General features: G+C 41.7%; 1 protein-coding gene across 4 annotated transcripts in view; it reads right to left on the bottom strand.

Annotated features, from left to right (window-relative positions):
- SLC4A5 (solute carrier family 4 member 5) overlaps positions 1-19,569 on the bottom strand; it is a 193,694-nt gene that overhangs the window by 95,207 nt on the left and 78,918 nt on the right. For 3 of the 4 annotated variants that reach the window (XM_056571490.1, XM_056571491.1, XM_056571492.1), the window contains 3 exons: positions 11,911-12,071; positions 9,332-9,487; positions 1,714-1,809 (listed from right to left, as the gene is read on the bottom strand). In XM_056571490.1, the coding sequence (XP_056427465.1) occupies positions 1,714-1,809; positions 9,332-9,487; positions 11,911-12,071 (413 nt within the window). Of the gene's footprint in view, positions 1-1,713; positions 1,810-9,331; positions 9,488-10,901; positions 11,133-11,910; positions 12,072-19,569 lie in introns of those variants that run through there. The other variant, XM_056571493.1, reaches the window with a different exon arrangement.

The raw sequence follows: 19,569 nt of genomic DNA, 5'->3' as shown, positions 1-19,569 counted from the left end.
ATATGCAAAATGGTTTCTCTTTGGTCATTTTATGAACTTTTTTCTTGTGTATTTGCACCATATAGGTCCTACATGGCTGCTTTAGGGTTATAAAAATCATGCACTTTGGTCACAAAGCTGTGAAAATGTAAAAATGTTTAGTTTATGGCACTAAATGCAGGTAGTTAATCTGTCCTTGCACCATATAGTTTTAGATGACTGCAGCAGACTCCAGGGGAAACGCTCTCAGCCTATCAGTTTATCTCCCAGGAGAACAAAGGATTGGGCATATTGAAATCCAGCATGCTTTTATTTTTTTGCTAGACATCTGCCATCAGGAAGAGTTGGCTGGTCCTGTCAAAGTCAGTAGATTTGTATTTAACCCCTTAAGGACCAAGGACGTCCTGGTACGTCCTGAGTCCTTTCCCTTTCTATAACGCGGGGCCACACGGCCGGGACCCGTGGCTAATAGCGCGCGGCAGTGATCGCGGAGCCGTGCGCTATTAACCCTTTAGACGCGGCATTCAAAGTTGAACGCTGCGTCTAAAGTGAAAGTGAAACCATACTGGTTAGCTCAGTGGGCTGTTCAGGATAGCCGCGGCGAAATCGCGGCATCCCGAACAGCTTACAGGACAGCGGGAGGGCCCCTACCTGCCTCCTCGCTGTCCGATTGCCGAATGACTGCTCAGTGCCTGAGATCCAGGCAGGAGCAGTCAAGCAGCAGAATCATCGATCACTGGTTTCCTATGAGAAACCAGTGATCAATGTAAAATATCAGTGTGTGCAATGTTATAGGTCCCTATGGGAGCTATAACACTGCAAAAAAAAGTGCAAAAAAAAAGTGAATAAAGATCATTTAACACCTCCCCTATTAAAAGTTTGAATCACCCCCCTTTTCCCATTTAAAAAAAAAAACTGTGTAAATAAAAATAAAAATAAACATATGTGGTATCGCCGTGTGTGGAAATGTCTGAATTATAAAAATATATCATTAGTTAGACCGCACGGTCAATGACGTGCGCGCAAAAAAATTCCCAAATAGTGTATTTTTGGTCACTTTTTATATAATGAAAAAATGAATAAAAAGTGATCAACAAGTCTGATCAAAGGGTACCGCTAAAAAATTCAGATCACGGCGCAAAAAATGAGCCCTCATACCGACCCATACGCGGTAAAATAAAAAAGTTATAGGGGTCAGAAGATGACAATTTTAAACGTATAAATTTTCCTGCATGTAGTTATGATTTTTTTCAGAAGTAAGACAAAATCAAACCGATATAAGTAGGGTATCATTTTAATCGTATGGACCTACAGAATAAAGAGAATGTGTAATTTTTACCGAAAAATTTACTGCGTAGAAACAGAAGCCCTCAAAATTTACAAAATGGCGTTTTTTCTTCTTCAATTTTGTCTCACAATGATTTTTTTTTTCCATTTTGCCGTAGATTTTTGGGTAAAATGACTGATGTGATTACAAAGTAGAATTGGTGGCGCAAAAAATAAGCCATCATATGGATTTTTAGGTGCAAAATTGAAAGGGTTATGATTTTTTAAAGGTAAGGAGGAAAAAACGAAAGTGCAAAAACGGAAAAACCCCTGGTCCTTAAGGGGTTAATGTATATGGATTCTTTAAGGTGGAAGCATTTACTACTGAAATTGATAAAGTGGTATACAACCAGATCATTACCCCTACATTCCATTCACAATATATAAAACATAGACATTAAGACCTACGCAGTCTTCCATAGCTGGCATTCTGTCTCAATCTCAGATCCTCTGTAGAGCGATGGAGGTGATTACCAGCAGGAACACTTGGGATAGGAATTCGATCTATGAGGGATGAAGAAAAATCATACAAAACCGGTGACACTGTCTACAGTTGTCTTCATATATATATATATATATATATATATATATATATATATATACAAGTTAGAATCATAGCAACACACAGAAAACAACTTTAGCTTTTCTTCCCCTGAAGTGAAGATTTAGTTCTTTGCCATAACTCAGAGTTTCTTGTTAGTGCTTCCCTGGTACTCACCAAGGGAGGGGGCACATGCCTCACCAGCCCCACTCTAGGTACACCCATAAACAACAGGGGGCACCAGGGAGTTGCTTGACTCAATGGTTACAATGGCATATACACTACAATACATTCAGCATTATCACCATTAATGTCACAGAAAGAAATATTATCAACAGTGCATTACTACATAATATTGTAACTCTGTAAGGCGGTGAGAATTTGTGCTTGTAAGTCATCCCTCTAACAAATAGTACTTGATGTTGGTCCAGCATGTTGTTTTCCTGCTGACTTACATAGTAATAGGGTAAATGTTTTTTTGAAGGTTTATGATTCAGTGGGATTGTTGCTACCCTTTTCTACTGACAAAGTATAATCTAGTCATATAGATGTAAGTTGTGCCCAAAGCATTGGAAGAAAGCACTAGTTCTTCAAAAATAATCCGTCACCAGGTTTATGCTACCCTATCTGAGGATAGCATAAACAGTGCCGATGCGAGCCTTAGGGCACTTGTGGTGGTGGAAAAATCTGAATTCCCAGCCACTGGCAGGGTATTCGGATCACAGGCGCCACCACTACTGCAACTACTAACCCTGACCTAACGTTTCCCCATCCTGCCGCTCCACCACCGCCGGACCCTTGTGCCATCCAAGCCTGCCCCTCTTCAACCCCCTTTCCCGCACACACAACACCCACGGCAGCATAACTCCCCAACCATGTATGTATGTAAAGTGTGTGTGTATGTATGATGTGTGTATGTATGTATAGTGTGTGTATGTATGTTTGTATGTATGATGTGCGTATGTATCTGTGTGTAAGTATGTTTGTTGTGTGTGTATGTATGTATGTATGATGTGTGTGTGTATATATGTATGTATGATGTAACATGTCATCGCTAGGACCGCACAGGAATGTGCCGTCTTATAGACAGACATGCATTCCGTGCGGATTGCGCAGAAAGTATGGACATGTCTATTCTTTCTGCGGACATGTGAATTGGAATTTCCGTACCAGAAACATCTGGCTTGGAAATTCCTGCTGAGTGCACAGCGCAGCAGAATCACATTGAATACAATGGGACTCAGCTGCTGTGGAATCTCTGCTGGAATTCCAATGTGGAATTTCGCACGGAAATGCGGGACATGTTAACATGACCTAAGTATGATGTATGTGTATATATGATGTGTGTGTTTGATGTGTGAATATATATGATGTGTGTATGTATGTAATGGATGATGTGGGTTTGGGATGGTGGCAGGTTTAAGTATGATGTGTGTGTATATGTACACTGATCTAAAAAATAAAGGGAACACTAAGATAACACATCCTAGATCTGAATGAATGAACTAATCGTATGAAATACTTTCGTCTTTACATAGCTGAATGTGCTGACAACAAAATCACACAGAATGTATCAATGGAAATCAAAATCAAAGTGGAAAACCACACTACAGGCTGATCCAACTTTGATGTAATTTCCTTAAAACAAGTCAGAATGAGGCTCAGTAGTGTGTGTGGCCTTCACGTGCTCATATGACCTCCCTACAACGCCTGTGCATGCTCCTGGACAGTCTATGGTGCAACGTGGCGTTGGTGGATGGAGCGAGACATGATGTCCCAGACGTGCTCAATTGGATTCAGGTCTGGAGAACGGGCGGGCCAGTCCATAGTATCAATGCCTTCCTCTTGCAGGAACTGCTGACACACTTCAACCACATGAGGTCTAGCATTGTCTTACATTAAAAGGAACCCAGGGCCAACAGCACCAGCATATGGTCTCACAAGGGGTCTGAGGATTTCATCTCGGTATCTAATGGCAGTCAGGCTTCCTCTGGCAAGCACATGGAGGGCTGTGTGGACCCCCCAAAGAAATGCCACCCCATACCATTACTGGCCCACCGCCAAACCGGTCATGCTGGAGGATGTTGCAAGCAGCAGAACGTTCTCCATGGTGTCTCCAGACTTTGTTACATCTGTCACATGTGCTCAGTGTGAACCTGCTTTCATCTGTGAAGAGCACAGGGCAAATTTGCCAATCTTGGTGTTCTCTGGCAAATGCCAAATGTCCCGAGTTACATTGTGTTGGTTAAGTGTTCCCTTTATTTTTTTGAGCAGTCTATGATGTGTGCATGTATGTAATGTATGATGAAGAGGGGCAGCGGGGGTATGTATGATGTGTGTGTGTATGTATGGTGTGTGTATGTAGGATATATGTGTATGTATGATGTGTGTATGTATGATATATGTGTGTGAGCTAGACAGATGTATGATGTATGTGCATGATGTGTGTATATATGATGTATGTGTGTATGTATGTTTTTTGGATGTATGTGTGATGTGTGTATGTACAGTACAGACCAAAAATTTGGACACACCTTCTCATTCAGAGTTTTCTTTATTTTCCTGACTATGAAAATTGTAGATTCACACTGAAGGCATCAAAACTATGAATTAACATGTGTGGAATTATATACATAACAAAAAAGTGTGAAAATATGTCATATTCTAGGTTCTAGCCACCTTTTGCTTTGATTACTGCTTTGCACACTCTTGGCATTCTCTTGATGAGCTTCAAGAGGTAGTCCCCTGAAATGGTCTTCCAACAGTCTTGAAGGAGTTCCCAGAGATGCTTAGCACTTGTTGGCCCTTTTTGCCTTCACTCTGCGGTCCAGCTCACCCCAAACCACCTTGATTGGGTTCAGGACCGGTGACTGATGAGGCCAGGTCATCTGGCGCAGCACGCCATAACTCTCCTTCTTGGTCAAATAGCCCTTACACAGCCTGGAGGTGTGTTTGGGGTCATTGTCCTGTTGAAAAAAAAATGATGGTCCAACTAAACGCAAACCGGATGGAATATCATGCCGCTGAAAGATGCTGTGGTAGCCATGCTGGTTCAGTATGCCTTCAATTTTGAATAAATCCCAAACAGTGTCCCCAGCAAAGCACCCCCACACCATCACACCTCCTCCTCCACACCAGCACAGCTGTGAAGTGAAAACCATTTCAGGTGACTACCTCTAGAAGCTCAACAAGAGAATGACAAGAGTGTGCAAAGCAGTAATCAAAGCAAAAGGTGGCTACTTTGAAGAATCTAGAATATGACATATTTTCAGTTGTTTCACACTTTTTTGTTATGTATATAATTCCACATGTGTTAATTCATAGTTTTAATGCCTTCAATGTGAATCTACAATTTTCATAGTCATGAAAATAAGGAAAACTCTGAATGAGAAGGTGTGTCCAAACTTTTGGTCTGTACTGTATGTGTAATGCTTGTATGTATGTATAATATGTATATTTATAATAGATGTGTGTACCTAAAAGGCTAGTCCTACTACTACTATCTATCTACCTAAAGTGGGCTGCTACTACCTAAAGGGGGCTACTACTTATACTACTACATAGGGGGGATGCTGCTGCTACTACTACCTATATGGGGGCTGCTGTTACTACTATAGCTGGGGGGCTTCTATTACTATATATTGGGGGGCTGCAAGTATTTACTGGGGACAACAACTTTATAAGGGGGCTACTATCTATAATGGGACCTATCTACAGGGAGTAACCTCTACTTATAGGAGGCTGCTACTGCCTACAGGGAGTAAATACCTACACGGGGACCTACCTACAGGTGGCACCTACCTACTCGGGGCACCTCAGTAATGAAGGAAACAATGTGAAGGGATTTACTTAATGGGGGGAGTTTTGAAAAACTTTAAGTCGTTTGTATTTTGATGCATTTGATGTGAAGACCAGATGGTCGTGAATCCCACAAAGATGTGAGTCATTTCCATTTTGTGTTTGCAAAAAATTACCCCTGCTTTAGCAGTATTATGCGCCATAGGATTTCTTATCATATATGCTAAGGGAGCGTTTGGTGGTGCTCCTCACCTGGGAGTTGATTTAAGCACTACACAACTGAAAAATCATTATTCAGTATAATAGGGGGACCTACCTACTCTTCCCCCAATCCACTTTTCTACCCACTCTACTGTGTGAGACACCAAGTGGGGTTATTTTTACTTTATTGAGTGCTATAGGTGCTTTAAAAGATCAGACCCTAAAATGTTTGGCAGGTTCTGTGGAGACCAGTTGTGGCTGGAAGAAATCATGATTGTCATGATTGTCATGACCGTCATGGCGGTTTGGGACAGATAGAGAAGTAAAAAAGTTAAATAGGCACTGTCAGATATAAAAACTTTTGATATGTTGTAAAGCATGCAAAAACAATAAGCTTTGCAATTGCTTTCATTAGAAATTTTTCAGTATTTCATACTGAAAAAGCCAGTCAAAGAACTGCCCCCTCTGCCTCCTGGAATGCATTCAGTGCTTCTGTGAACACTGCTTCGTCCTGGACTCCGGGACGTTTTGGAGGGGGAGGGGCTGTACAATGAGAGAGGCAGAAACATGCATTGCAGATGAAAAAGTAAGTGTCCAAGCATGTATGTATGTGTATGTGTGTGTGTGTGTGTGTGGATATATATATATGTGTATGTGTGTATATCAGTGTGTCTCTCTAATGTGTATGTGTAAGAATATATGAACCCAGTGTGTGTGTGTGTGTGTAATAAAGGGGGACTACAATCATATCCTCATGCTGTTTCAAAACTAAAACTCCCAGCATGCCTGCACAGCCAAATGATGTGTGGGCATGCTGGGAGCTGTAGTTTTGCAACAGCTGGAGGCTCCCTGGTTGGGAAGCACTAGACTGAGGAGTGAGGGGGGGGGGGGGGGAGTGGTTATCACAGTGAGTACCCGCCCCCTGCTTCTGGTAGATAAAATTAAGGTATTTCAGAAATAAAGCTAATTCTGAGAGAAATGTAGGTCACAGACACATACAAAGTACATGTACATGATCAGGATGAGATACTGAGCAACATATAACAGTTTAGTTTTTTTGAGTGATCTGACAGGTACGCTTTAAAAAAAAGCAAAAAAGTATTTATTCAGCCACCAATTGTGCAAGTTCTCCCACTTAAAAAGATGAGAGAGGCCTGTCATTTTCCTCATAGGTATATCTCAACTATGATAAACATAATGAGAAAGAAAAATCCATAAAATCACATTGTCTGATTTTTAAAGAATTTATTTGCAAATATGATGGAAAATAAGTATTTGTTCACCTATAAACAAGCAAGATTTCTGGCTCTCACAGACCTGTAACTTCTTCTTTAAGAGTCTCCTCTGTCCTCCACTCGTTACCTGTATTAATGGCTCCTGTTTGAACTTGTTATCAGTATAAAAGACACCTGTCCACAACCTCAAACAGTCACACTCCAAACTCCACTATGGCCAAGACCAAAGAGCTGTCAAAGGACACCAGAAACACAATTGTAGACCTGCACCAGGCTGGGATGACTGAATCTGCAAAAGGCAGGCAGCTTGGTGGGAAGAAATAAACTATGTGAGCAATTATTAGAAAATGGAAGACATACAAGACCACTGATAATCTCCCTCGATCTGGGGCTCCATGCAAGATCTCACCCCGTGGTGTCAAAATGATCACAAGAACGGTGAGCAAAAATCCCAGAACCACAAGGTGGGACCTAGTGAATGACCTGCAGAGAGCTGGGACCAAAGTAACAAAGGCTACTATCAGTAACACACAACGCCGCCAGGGACTCAAATCATGCAGTGCCAGACGTCTCCCCCTGCTCAAGCGAGTATGTGTCCGGGCCCGTCTGAAGTTTTCTAGAGAGTATTTGGAAGATCCAGAAGAGTATTAAGAGAATGTCATATGGTCAGATGAAACCAAAGTAGAACTTTTTGGTAAAAACTCAACTCGTTGTGTTTGGAGGAAAAGAATTGCATCCAAAGAACACCATACCTACTGTGAAGCATGGGGGTGGAAACATCATGCTTTGGGGCTGTTTTTCTGCTAAGGGACCAGGACGACTGATCCATGTTAAGGAAAGAATGAATGGGGCCATGTATCGTGAGATTTTGAGTGAAAACGTCCTTACATCACAAATGGCATTGAAGATGAAACATGACTGGGTCTTTCAGCATGACAATAATCCCGAACACACCGCCCAAGCAAGGAAGGAGTGGCTTTGTAAGAAGCATTTCAAGGTCCTGGAGCGGCCTAGCTAGTCTCCAGATCTCAACCCCATAGAAAAGCTTTGGAGGGAGTTGAAAGTCTGTGTTGCCCAGCGACAGCTACAAAACATCACTGCTCTAGAGAAGATCTGCATGGAGGAATGGGCCAAAACACCAGCAACAGTGTGTGAAAACCTTGTGACAACATTTGACCTCTGTCATTGCCAACAAAGGGTATATCCCAAAGTATTGAGATGAACTTTTGTTATTGACCAAATACTTATTTTCCACCATAATTTGCAAATAAATTCTTAAAAATCAAAAATCAATGTGATTTTATGGATTTTTTTTCCTCATTATGTCTCTCATAGTTGAGGTATACCTATGATGAAAATTACAGGCCTCTCTCATCTTTTTAAGTGGGAGAACTTGCACAATTGGTGGCTGACTAAATACTTTTCTGCCCCACTGTATGTCAGTGATGGGGGGGGGGGGAAGGGGGGAACCAAAAGGCACTTTCGCATGTGTAGACAAAAATCCTTGAATGGCCCTGAGCATAGACCTGGTGACAGGTTTGTTTGTGGTTTTGCAGTTTTGATATTAATGAGGTTTATAAGTAGGAACTACAAAACAAGCATGCACTCTATAGTCTGCAGTATTCAAAAGCCTTGCCCCTAATGATTGACAGGAGCTCATGAATTCCATGGATTACAAAGCGTGTGCTCACTCTAAGGTCCCAGCTAATAATTGTTTTTTTATGAAAACTACAGCACTGATATAAAAAAGAAGATAGTTCTTAAGTCAGGGTCCCTGTCACTAGTTTTATGCTACCCTGAGAACCAGATATGTGCCCTGGCATATATGTATGAGCTTGTGGCTCTGCTGCAAGGCCAGAGGGGCCGGATCAGTGTTGAGCAGAGAGAGATAGATATCAGAAAGGGTTAAGGAGATCCTTGCCACGAGAGATTGGCTGAAGTGGGGAGTGCACCTTAGAGGCAGCAGGAGGGCCAAAGCTCTAAAAAGGTCCACCAACCACCAGTTGGGTTGTTATACAAACTTTTACTCTGTGTCCCCTCCTTGCATAACCTCCTTGGGGGTAATCACTGCCCTATAGCTCACCTCTTGTGCAATTCTGACTTTCCATGTACGAAACCCTGGGAGAATGCATCCCTTATTTTAACAAAAAGATAATCCTATAATAAAAAACTTTGCCCACTTTTGAGCCATATATATATATATATATATATATATATATATATATATATAATAGAATAACTATTAACTTACTGGTATTGGAGGAGACAGATTTTCCAATGTCTGCCAGGGACCGATGAATGGGTTTTTTGGTTTGGTGTCTATGTTTCCTTAAAAGAACAAAACTAATTTTCTCCCTGAGGTCAGACTTGAGCATCCCATCTTCTATTTGCTTCTCAATTATGTCATCTATAAAGGAACAAAGTACATGTTATCACATAATTCACAGTGGTGAAAAGAATTTAGATTGACTTGAAATACTTCCGTAGCTGTTCTATAAATGGGACCTTGTACCATTGGACCACATGGAGTTTACTAGTAATGTAGGGCAATATTTACGTATTCGCTGTACTTGTTCAACAGATGAACTATTAGTGAGAAGGGCTCAGGAACTCAGCCAAAGATTCCGAGAATGGGGTTATGATGGCCATGCCCTCCAGAGAGCATACCACGGAGCTAAATCCACCAATTGTAGTGCCCTCTTTCAATCTCGATCAAAACGTAGCAGAGATGATCAAGTATTTAATTCACAAGCCATGGAAATAAGGGATGCTTTAATCAAATATTGGGATGTCCTGACCTTGGACCCTAGTCTGAAGGTTTATATTCAAAAACATCCATCTATCACATACAGGAGGTCCACCAATCTTCGGGACACGCTTGTGCATAGTCACCATATGGGTACCTAAGCAGTGAATGTATTTGGTGGTAAGGGACCGAGATGGGGATGCCGGTCTTGCGGCAAATGCATTGCATGCCAAAATGTGTCTAATGACACTCTCTTTCTGGATTCGAGCGGCACTAGAAGTCATAAGATTACCCACAGCATAACATGTAACACCATGGGCATTATTTACCATGCCCCATGCCCTTGTGGGTTAATCTATGTTGGTCTCACAACCCGCAAATTAAAATGTAGAATACGGGAACATGTTTTAGGTATTCAAGCCGCGGCTAGCCAGGAAGACATATCTAGCCTTACGACTATTCCACAGCATTTCAAAATACACCACAATTGTGATGCATCTGGATTAAAATTCTGCAGCATTGACAGAATTTTCATCTGTCCACATGGGGGCGATTGGAAAACGTTATTGGCTCAATGGGTGGTTAAATGGATTGTGAAGCTCCAAACAATGCAACCATCTGGTTTAAATGACTAAATCAGTTATGCTCCATTTTTATAATGGATTTGTTACCACCGCTTTCATGAATTGATTGTGTAAAGTATTCTTTTGGTCTATTGACATGTCTATATTTTAATGTGTTTCTATAGTATTTTAATCTTTCTCTTCTTTTGTTTGTTTCTTTCCAGCCTTCACTTATACAGGATTCCATCTCCATTGATCCGGCCACTTTACCATTGTCTTTGTCCCTGTGTTAATTGACACATTAACCATTGCAGAGCAAATGCCCATGCACTTTATATGTTTATGATTCCATAATTTTATGGGTGTACCCCCCTTTTTTGGGAGGTTCATCATTAATTTTCTTTGTATGTGTGTTTCACCCTTACACCTTTATATGTTAATTTGTATTGTCCTGTATTGTCTGTCTATTACACCCTTTGCGCATGTGTTGATACTACCATGGTTTTCTATACTTTGTGGCGCTGCAGTCGTTTTCAAGCAGTCACATAACCGGGCTCAGATCCTGTGATCTCCCAGGTCTGCTGCTGTCCATCCCCCTAGTCTAAGTCATGACACGGCCGATACCATGTGACCGTGCTCATCTGCACCAGTTGATTCTATCTACTTTGTTTCATTACGCTTACGTCTCTATGGTCACGTGATCACTCCTGATCATGTGATCATGGTCACTTCCACTCTGATGGCTCCCTCCGCTGGCGCACATTGAGGACGGCGGCTTATGGCGCCATTCATTCAAATAAACACATGTACCCAGGTGTATGAGGTTATACTGTATATCCAGCATCAACTGGTTCTCATTGGCTACAATGTCTTTCCATCATGTGGTAACGTTTAGTGATTGGTTGGTTGGTCTTATTTATATGGTACTTCGAATCAGAGCTAGCCACACCCCCTGATGAAGCGCAATCGTGCGAAATGTATGTCGGGGTAAGTGCTGGTGGTAGATGGCTCTGCATTGGTAATCTGTTTCACGCTTTTTGTAGCTTTTCCTTTTAAACACTGACTAATTCTATCTCATACTTGTAACTATACTCAATACATTTGTTTTATTTGATCTGTTTGATGTGCTACAATTACTTCTATTTCTGTACCAATGTTTATGTCCTATACCTCCTGTACTCTGTCCAGCGATGTCCACTGTGCCTATACTCAGGGGTCAAGTCTTGGGAACAAATAGTGTGGGAACTCACCCAAAATTTCTACTCAAGGGCTGGTCCTGCTAATGGGAAAGGTGTTCATGCTGTGGAAAAAGTGCAGGAATTCAGTTCCCATGCATTCCCGCAGTACTTGATCCCTGCCTATACTCCTTTTTAATATGTTTTTATGATATATATACTCAATAAAGATTTATATTTTGCTTTGTATTCTGGTTGCTGGTGTATGTTTTTTCTGTCGGTAGTAATGAGGGTTCCAAAATTCTTCACAAATGTGACTTTCCATGAGCAAGAAAATATTTTTTACCTATGATCTGTGGAAGGGAATAACCATCTAAATCAAGCAACACAGTTCCCGTCTGGAGACAAGTTCGTAGCTCGAACAGGCTATGTAGGGACAAAGTTGACACATGCGGTTTACTCCACCTCTCTCCTCCTTCTTCTACTTTCTCTTCAAATTTTATCCATCTAAAGCAGCAAAAAGAAATAATACAATGGCATTAACTATCATGACCAGTCAGTAACATCCTGAAGCTTCTAAAAGTAACCTTGTGATCATAGGATGAAATTCCCGGTAGGTGGCATGGAAACATCCCGCCTAATAATGCCACAGAATAATGCATCAACCTAACAGAAGGTCAAAGTGACCGATCAACCGATCTTAGTTGGACTATTATTTAGAGGCAACTTGTTTTTATTAGTGACATAATCTCTAAGATGGAATGGCAACATGTAGGAGACCTTCTAGTTTAATCAAGAAAATAAGTGGGGCAAAGAAGCAGCTTTAAAGGGGTACTCTGACGAAAAACATCTTATCTCCTATCCAAAAGGATCTCCGGTGCGGTACCCCAGTCATCTGTGCACGGAGCGAACTCTGCTCCGTGCCGGAGGACTGGCGACTACAGCCGCCACCCCCCTCCATTTATGTCTATGGGAGGAGGAGTGACGGCTACATATGTAACAGTCACGCCCCCTCCCATAGGCTTGAATGGAGGGGTCGTGGCATGACATAACAAATGCGGAAGCTCCAAGCTTCCATGTTCTAGATGCTGCCGCTGCTGGACCTAGAGATTGCGGGGGTTCCCAGCAGCAAGACCCCCATGATCAGACATCTTATCCCCTATTCTTTGGATGAGGGATAAAATGTTTTCCGGCAGAGTACCCCTTTAAAGGGTTTTCGTCAACATGCACACCTATCCCCTATTCACAGGATAGAGGATAAATGTCGGATCATAGGGGGTGTGAGACAGAAACAGGAATGGCGGTCAGGGATCCCTATATTTCTGCAAGATTCCTCCCTTGTATCTATGAGACTCAAGAAAGTTTACATCTAATCTGGGTGAGATGTGAGAAATCTGGGACTGGTGTAAAATCCCTAGCAGATAAACGCTACTAAGGGACTTTGGGTAAAGTCTGTTAACTGGTCAGTTCAGGCTTTCAGTTTTAAGTCAGCACAAGTGCTGAGGCCAATAATTACTGGGTTTACAAAAAGGTGTGACTCTGTATGCACTTAAACGCTGTGTGGAAACTGGAGCTCTGCTGCGAGATTAAAAGATAGGGGATAAGATGTCTGATCGCAGTGCTCCCGCCACTGGGGACCCCCACGATCTCCCTGCTGCACCAGGCTTTCGTTTAGTGTGTCGGGTGCAGCTCCGGAGGCTTGTGACATCACGGTCATGCCCCCTCAATGCAAGTCTATGGGAGGGGGCGTGATGGCCATCAGTCCCCTCCAAAGACTTGCATTGAGGGGGCGTGACCGTGATGTCATGAGCGGGGCGTGACCATCCGCTCGACATTGCTCTGTTCAGCGCATGTCTGGGGTGCTGCAGTCGAGATGGCGGGGGTCCCCAGCGGTGGGAGCCCCGCAATCATACATCTTATCCCCTATCCTTTGGATAGGGGATAAGATGTCTAGGGGCAGAGTACTTCTTTAAGGTTTTGCAACCTTTAAGGGACACTACAAGTCTTGTGCAAGCACCACATTGGATGCCTATTGTTTTTGGTTGGGTAATTGGTCACGTAAAGTCACGTATAGTTAAGGAAATTGTATTGAGTTGTATTTTATGCCTGTAGCTAACAGCTGTATTTTATTTTGTGTTGAAAAATAAAGAAAGGAAAGGCCTGTTTGAACTACATGTTTATGTCACTGTCTATGACTGCTGTTTTGCTGTTATTTGCCTGGCTGTACCCAGCTAATCTCCCACAGGAGGCGTCTGAGAACGGGAGGTCATGTCTGTATGACACAGCAGTGCACCTACTTGATTGACACTCCATGTATTTTCTATAGGAGTGCCAAAAAGAGCCAAGAGCTGTACTTAGCTTTCCCATAGATGATGAATAAAGTAACGGTTGAGTATATGCCCTACTGCTCCATTCAGACAGTAGCTTCAGAATCAGGCCAATATCCATTTCCTGTGGATAGGGAATATGTGTCCATGGTTGTAATACTCCTTTAAAAAGTACCTGTCACCAAATAAACTGTTCTAAACTAACTCAGGATATGTTCCCTAACTACTCCTAACACCCCTCCAGCCCTTAAAAAATATCAGAGCTTTAAAAAGCTCTGTATCATACCATTCTTCTTGCTCACATAGTGCAATTTCCTAGCAGGAGAAAGTGGGCATTTCCCAGCAGGCTTCAGTGATGTCATGCCTACTTGGGGACCACTTCCGCCCTCACATGGTTGCAGTGCTGTGATGAATAGAACACCTCAGGCTCTGTGCATGTTTCAGTCTGTGTTGCTATCAGTCAGGCTCTAATGCAGCTTTCAGTCTGTGCAGCTTTCTGTAAGAATCTGTGGAGCTTTCACTTTCTGTGCAGCTGTCAATCAAGCTCAGTGCGGAGAAGCACTTCCTGAGTTTGGTCTCCTGCCAGGCCAGGAGGAGACCAAACTCACTGTATTAATTGTGGCAGGGAACATTACATTTTTTATATTACATTTTAAACATATTTATGTTGATAATTTTAAAAGCAAGTGAATGGGAAAGTGACTGCTAATTACACATGGAACACTATATTAAAAGTTTTATTTGGTGACAGGTACTCTTTAAAGGCATTTTGTGGGACTTTAATATTGATAATCTATCTTTAGGATTGACTGCTGGCACCCCCCCCCCCAATCAGCTGTTTGAAGGGGCCGTTGCTGCATTCCTGTAAGCACTGGGATCTCCCTATTGCTTATCATGCACAGCTATTTGTTAGCGGCTGTACTTGGTATTGCAATTTATCCAATTTCCGCAGTTATAGGTTTCTGCATAGCATGTCAGTAATCCTTACCCAGAAGAACCGTTCTTCCAAACTTGTACTTGTATACACCGGAATTCTAGTGTCATGTACGCTAGATATTATAGGTAAAATGTACTATCTGGATAGTTTTTTGGAACATGATCATTGCTGTATTGCCAATAAGTGGAAACATTTCACTAGCAAAGCACCTGTGGATCGGCACATGTGTTTTACGGGGTTAAACAGCCAATGAGAAGGAGATGTACTGCTGAAGTGAACACAGCACAGCAAGCGAGGGTGCCTCTGTGGTGCGTAGGCCCTTTACCGATTGTCAGAAAGAGAATACTATGATCAAACATGCATTTAAAGGCTAAATTATTTGGCCTAATTTATTAATAATAAATAGTAAGTTATAGAAATAATAGAAATTTAATTCTCAGCATAAAATAGCACATATATATGTATATGTAGAAAGGTTAAAAGCAATACTTTTAAACACGAGTTAGAGAATTACATCAAGAAATCCAAGAAGTTTAAAGAATGTAAATATCTTACATTTCTTCCAACCAAGCTAATCCTGCTAAGTTTGTTTTTCCTCCTTCTTCATAAACTAAAAGTTGCATGACTTGTATTATGGATTACAGCAAACACAAGGGGAGGCTTGAAGAAACTCTTAAGAATTTCATTTTCTCAGAAAAAAAATGATTTTAAGCAGATATACAATCAGGCATCGTAATCCTAATCTGATTTAACCATTCAGGCCTTTATTTTTTTGCCTTTCTTATCATTACAAATAAGTCACTTTGGAGCCTTACAATGGAAAGAGAGGGCAAGTGTGGAAGCTACAAAGTTCCCATTCACATATTGTATATTAAGGGCAAACAGTAAATATATTGTATAAATTATAATTGTGGAAGAGTTCTTTAAAGGGGTACTCTGCCCCTAGACATCTTATTCCCTGTCCAAAGGATAGGGGATAAGATGTCTGATTGCTGGGGAACCTCTACGATCTCGGTTGCAGCACCCCAGACATCCGGTGCACAGAACAAACTTTGCTCTGTGCCGGATGACTGGCGATGCAGGGCAGAGGCTCATGATGTCACAGCCACCCCCCCCTCGTGACATCATGCCCACGCCCCTTATACAAATCTATGGGAGGGGGCGTGAAGTCACACCCCCTCCCATAGACTTGTATTGAGGGGCATGGCTGTGATGTCATGGTCATGAGTGGGGCTTGGTCGCGATGTCACATGCCTCTGGCGCTGCACCCAACGCTCTAAACAAATGCCCGGTGCAGCAGGGAGATCGCTGGGGTCCCCAGCAGCAGGACCCCTGCAATCATACATCTTATCCCCTATCCTTTGGATAGGGGATAAGATGTCTAGAAGCGGAGTACCCCTTTGTAATTCATCTCTGCAATGACCAAAATATAAGGATCCAGAACAGGGGACCCCGTTCTATTCACCCAGGATTACATAATAGGGTGTATGAACATATGTTTCCGAAATTGGACAGCATTGTTAAATGGGCTCTGCCCATCACCTTTCATCAGAAATGGGTTCACAGATTTAGTAAAATATGGCTGCTTTCTTCCAAAAACAGCACCACATCTGTTCACAGGATGATTGTGGTATTGATGCACAGGAAACTTCAATGTTGTCATATCTGTCTAAATGTCTCAATAACTGTTAGGCATTAACATCAGGATAATTTGCATCCCTCAAGTTCATATAATTTTATCCTTAAAGATCATACAGAATCGTACATCTAGACCTATCCATTGACTTCTATTGACAAAATGTATGTGTGGTGAGCCACGGTGAATGGCGGGACCACGGGGTGTAGTGGTGTAGGGGAATGGGGCAGATGGGATTAACCCCAGGGGCAAGATGTTATTAACCCCTAATGTTAGTGACGCCAGAGTGGTTTTTGGGTATCGGGAACCACCCAAATTATATCTCCGCTATGCCAATGGCTAGGCAGTGAAATGAGAGTCCACGACCAGGTTATAGTTTAACGGAGGCTTTACTGAGGTCAGACAGTTGTTATAGTCTCTACAGCTCGGCCAGAATCCCAGATAGGTGGCCAGGAACACAGAAGGACCTTGCAGCTTGCTGGGACCAATTATACTTGAAATAGACTTTAGATCATTGACTTTAGGCTTGACTGGACTGTAGGTAGTGACAGCAGACATAAACTTGACTTACTGGAAGTGACTGTAGATTTGAGGCCTTCCAGGTAGCTGGACACTAGCACTGACACATCTGGTCTTGACTGTACCCAAGTAGAAAGAGATAGAAGAGACAGATTGCAGCACCTCCCTTCCTTATAAAGGGGGGCTGAACTAGAAGCCCATAGGTCAAGCTGCAGGTCATGTGTTTTACTGGTGCTCTCTGGGTAACATAAACATAACATGTGACATCTCAAAGGTCCTTTAGACAATTACATTTGTTCTCCAAAGGTCCTTTATACTGTCTATACAGGGTGGGCCATTTAAATGGATACACCTTAATAAAATGGGAATGGTTGATGATATTAACTTCATGTTTGTGGCACATTAGTATATGTGAGGGGGGAAACTTTTCAAGATGGGTGGTGACCATGGCGGCCATTTTGAAGTTGGCCAATTTGAATCCAACTTTTGTTTTTTCAATAGGAAGAGGGCCATGTGACACATCAAACTTATTGGGAATTTCAAAAGAAAAACAATGATGTGCTTGGTTTTAAGGTAACTTTATTCTTTCATGAGTTATTTACAAGTTTCTGACCACTTATGAAATGTGTTCAATGGGCTGCCCATTGTGTTGGATTGTCAATGCAACCCTCTTCTCCCACTCTTCACACACTGATAGCAACACCGCAGGAGAAATGCTAGCACAGAGGGAAACACATCATCATGTAGGCCACTGGATATGCAAAATTACTACATGATGATGTGTTTCCCTCTTTATGCACTGAAGCTGGCACGTTCCCTGAGTTTTTCCAGCAAGATGGTGCACCACCACATTATGGGTGTCAGGTCCGAGCATTCCTAGATGAACAGTTTCCTGGAAAGTGGATTAGTCGTCGTGGGCCAGTTGAATGGCCCCCAAGGTCTCGCGATCTGACCCCCTTAGACTTTTATCTTTGGGGTCATCTGAAGGCAATTGTCTATGCTGTGAAGATACAAGATGTGCAGCACCTGAAACTACGGATACTGGAAGCCTGTGCTAGCATTTCAGTGTTGCTATCAGTGTGTGAAGAGTGGGAGAAGAAGTGGTCAGAAACTTGTAAATAACTCATGAAAGAATAAAGTTACGTTAAAACCAAGCACATCATTGTTTTTCTTGTGAAATTCCCAATAAGTTTGATGTGTCACATGACCCTCTTCCTATTTGAAAAAAACAAAAGTTGGATTCAAAATGGCCGCCATGGTCACCACCCATCTTTCCCCCCTCACATATACTAATGTACCACAAACAGAAAGTTAATATCATCAACCATTCCCATTTTATCAAGGTGTATCCATATAAATGGCCTACCCTGTACATTAACATGCTGACTATATACCTATTACAATAAATAACATTGTACTAACAGCAAGAGAGACATTGCAGGAGAGCCCCCAGGTCACTGAGGGACTCAACCTGACAGGGCCTAAGTGTAGTGCAGGACTATGTTCTGTACTGGGACATTACATATGCAAAACATGCACGTGTTTTGGTCTGCTTACGTTGCTTTTGCAAATTTTTCGTTGAATGGAAAATAGTGACTGACTTAACATTAAATCGTATTGAATAGTATCACTGTACGTTTTGATCTGTTTAATCGTACACAATATATTTTTACACATGCGCAATAGCTAAGGAATAATGTGGAAATATTTTTTTTCCATTAAAGCGGACAAAATATGTCTGAAAACGTACTACCAAACATCTGACAGATATGGTTCCTAGACGCGTCTGATATGATTTCTTAGTAGACAATTTTTACCCCTTTCTCTGTAACAATACAAGCGACGGATGCAAAAGTTGTGATGTTAATGCAGCCTTAGACAATAGAATAATGTGAACATACACTTGTGGAGGTCTCAAACATTGTACTTGGTGTACTACAACCCTGGTGCGTCCCATGTAGTGTGTATCCTTCCCTTAGCTGCAGCATAGATATCTGGTTGGCTAAATCACCTTGCACTTATACTTCCACTACTATACCCCTGGATTAATGGTCCTGATACCGCAACTAAGTCCATTATAAAACAAAGGGTATACATAGTACTATTTAGTCCTCTATCCCCCCACACCGAGTCAATACATACCTAATACTACGGACATTGCATTATTTATGCTATGCAATGGGTATATACTTGCAGACATCATGTATTTAATGATTTCTTGAGCTCAATCCATTGAGATATACTTTGAGTATGATGCATAATTCCGTTATAGCTACAGGGCTATTTTTTCTACGTCAAATTATTGAGGTCATGTTTCTGTATATGAATACATTTGGTAATGTTCTTGTTTATGAATTATGCTCTCATTTATTTTCTCGCTCTTATGAATCATTTATGTATGGACCTTGGTTCATGTCCTTGGTGTTGGAGGAATATATACAGATTTAATCCTGTATGTGACATTATGTGAAATTGTCAATATAGTCTACCTCAAATTGGAATGGCAAGTTTTCTATGCATTGTATTCAATGTTTATTGAATATTTTCCAATTGTTATATACCAGTCTACAAAACTGACCTCCACAA

This window comes from Hyla sarda, chromosome 4 (genome assembly GCF_029499605.1).
Source record: "Hyla sarda isolate aHylSar1 chromosome 4, aHylSar1.hap1, whole genome shotgun sequence".
NCBI lineage: Eukaryota > Metazoa > Chordata > Amphibia > Anura > Hylidae > Hyla > Hyla sarda.
Note: the sequence above shows the minus strand (reverse complement) of the source record. Positions and strands in the feature narration are given on the sequence as shown.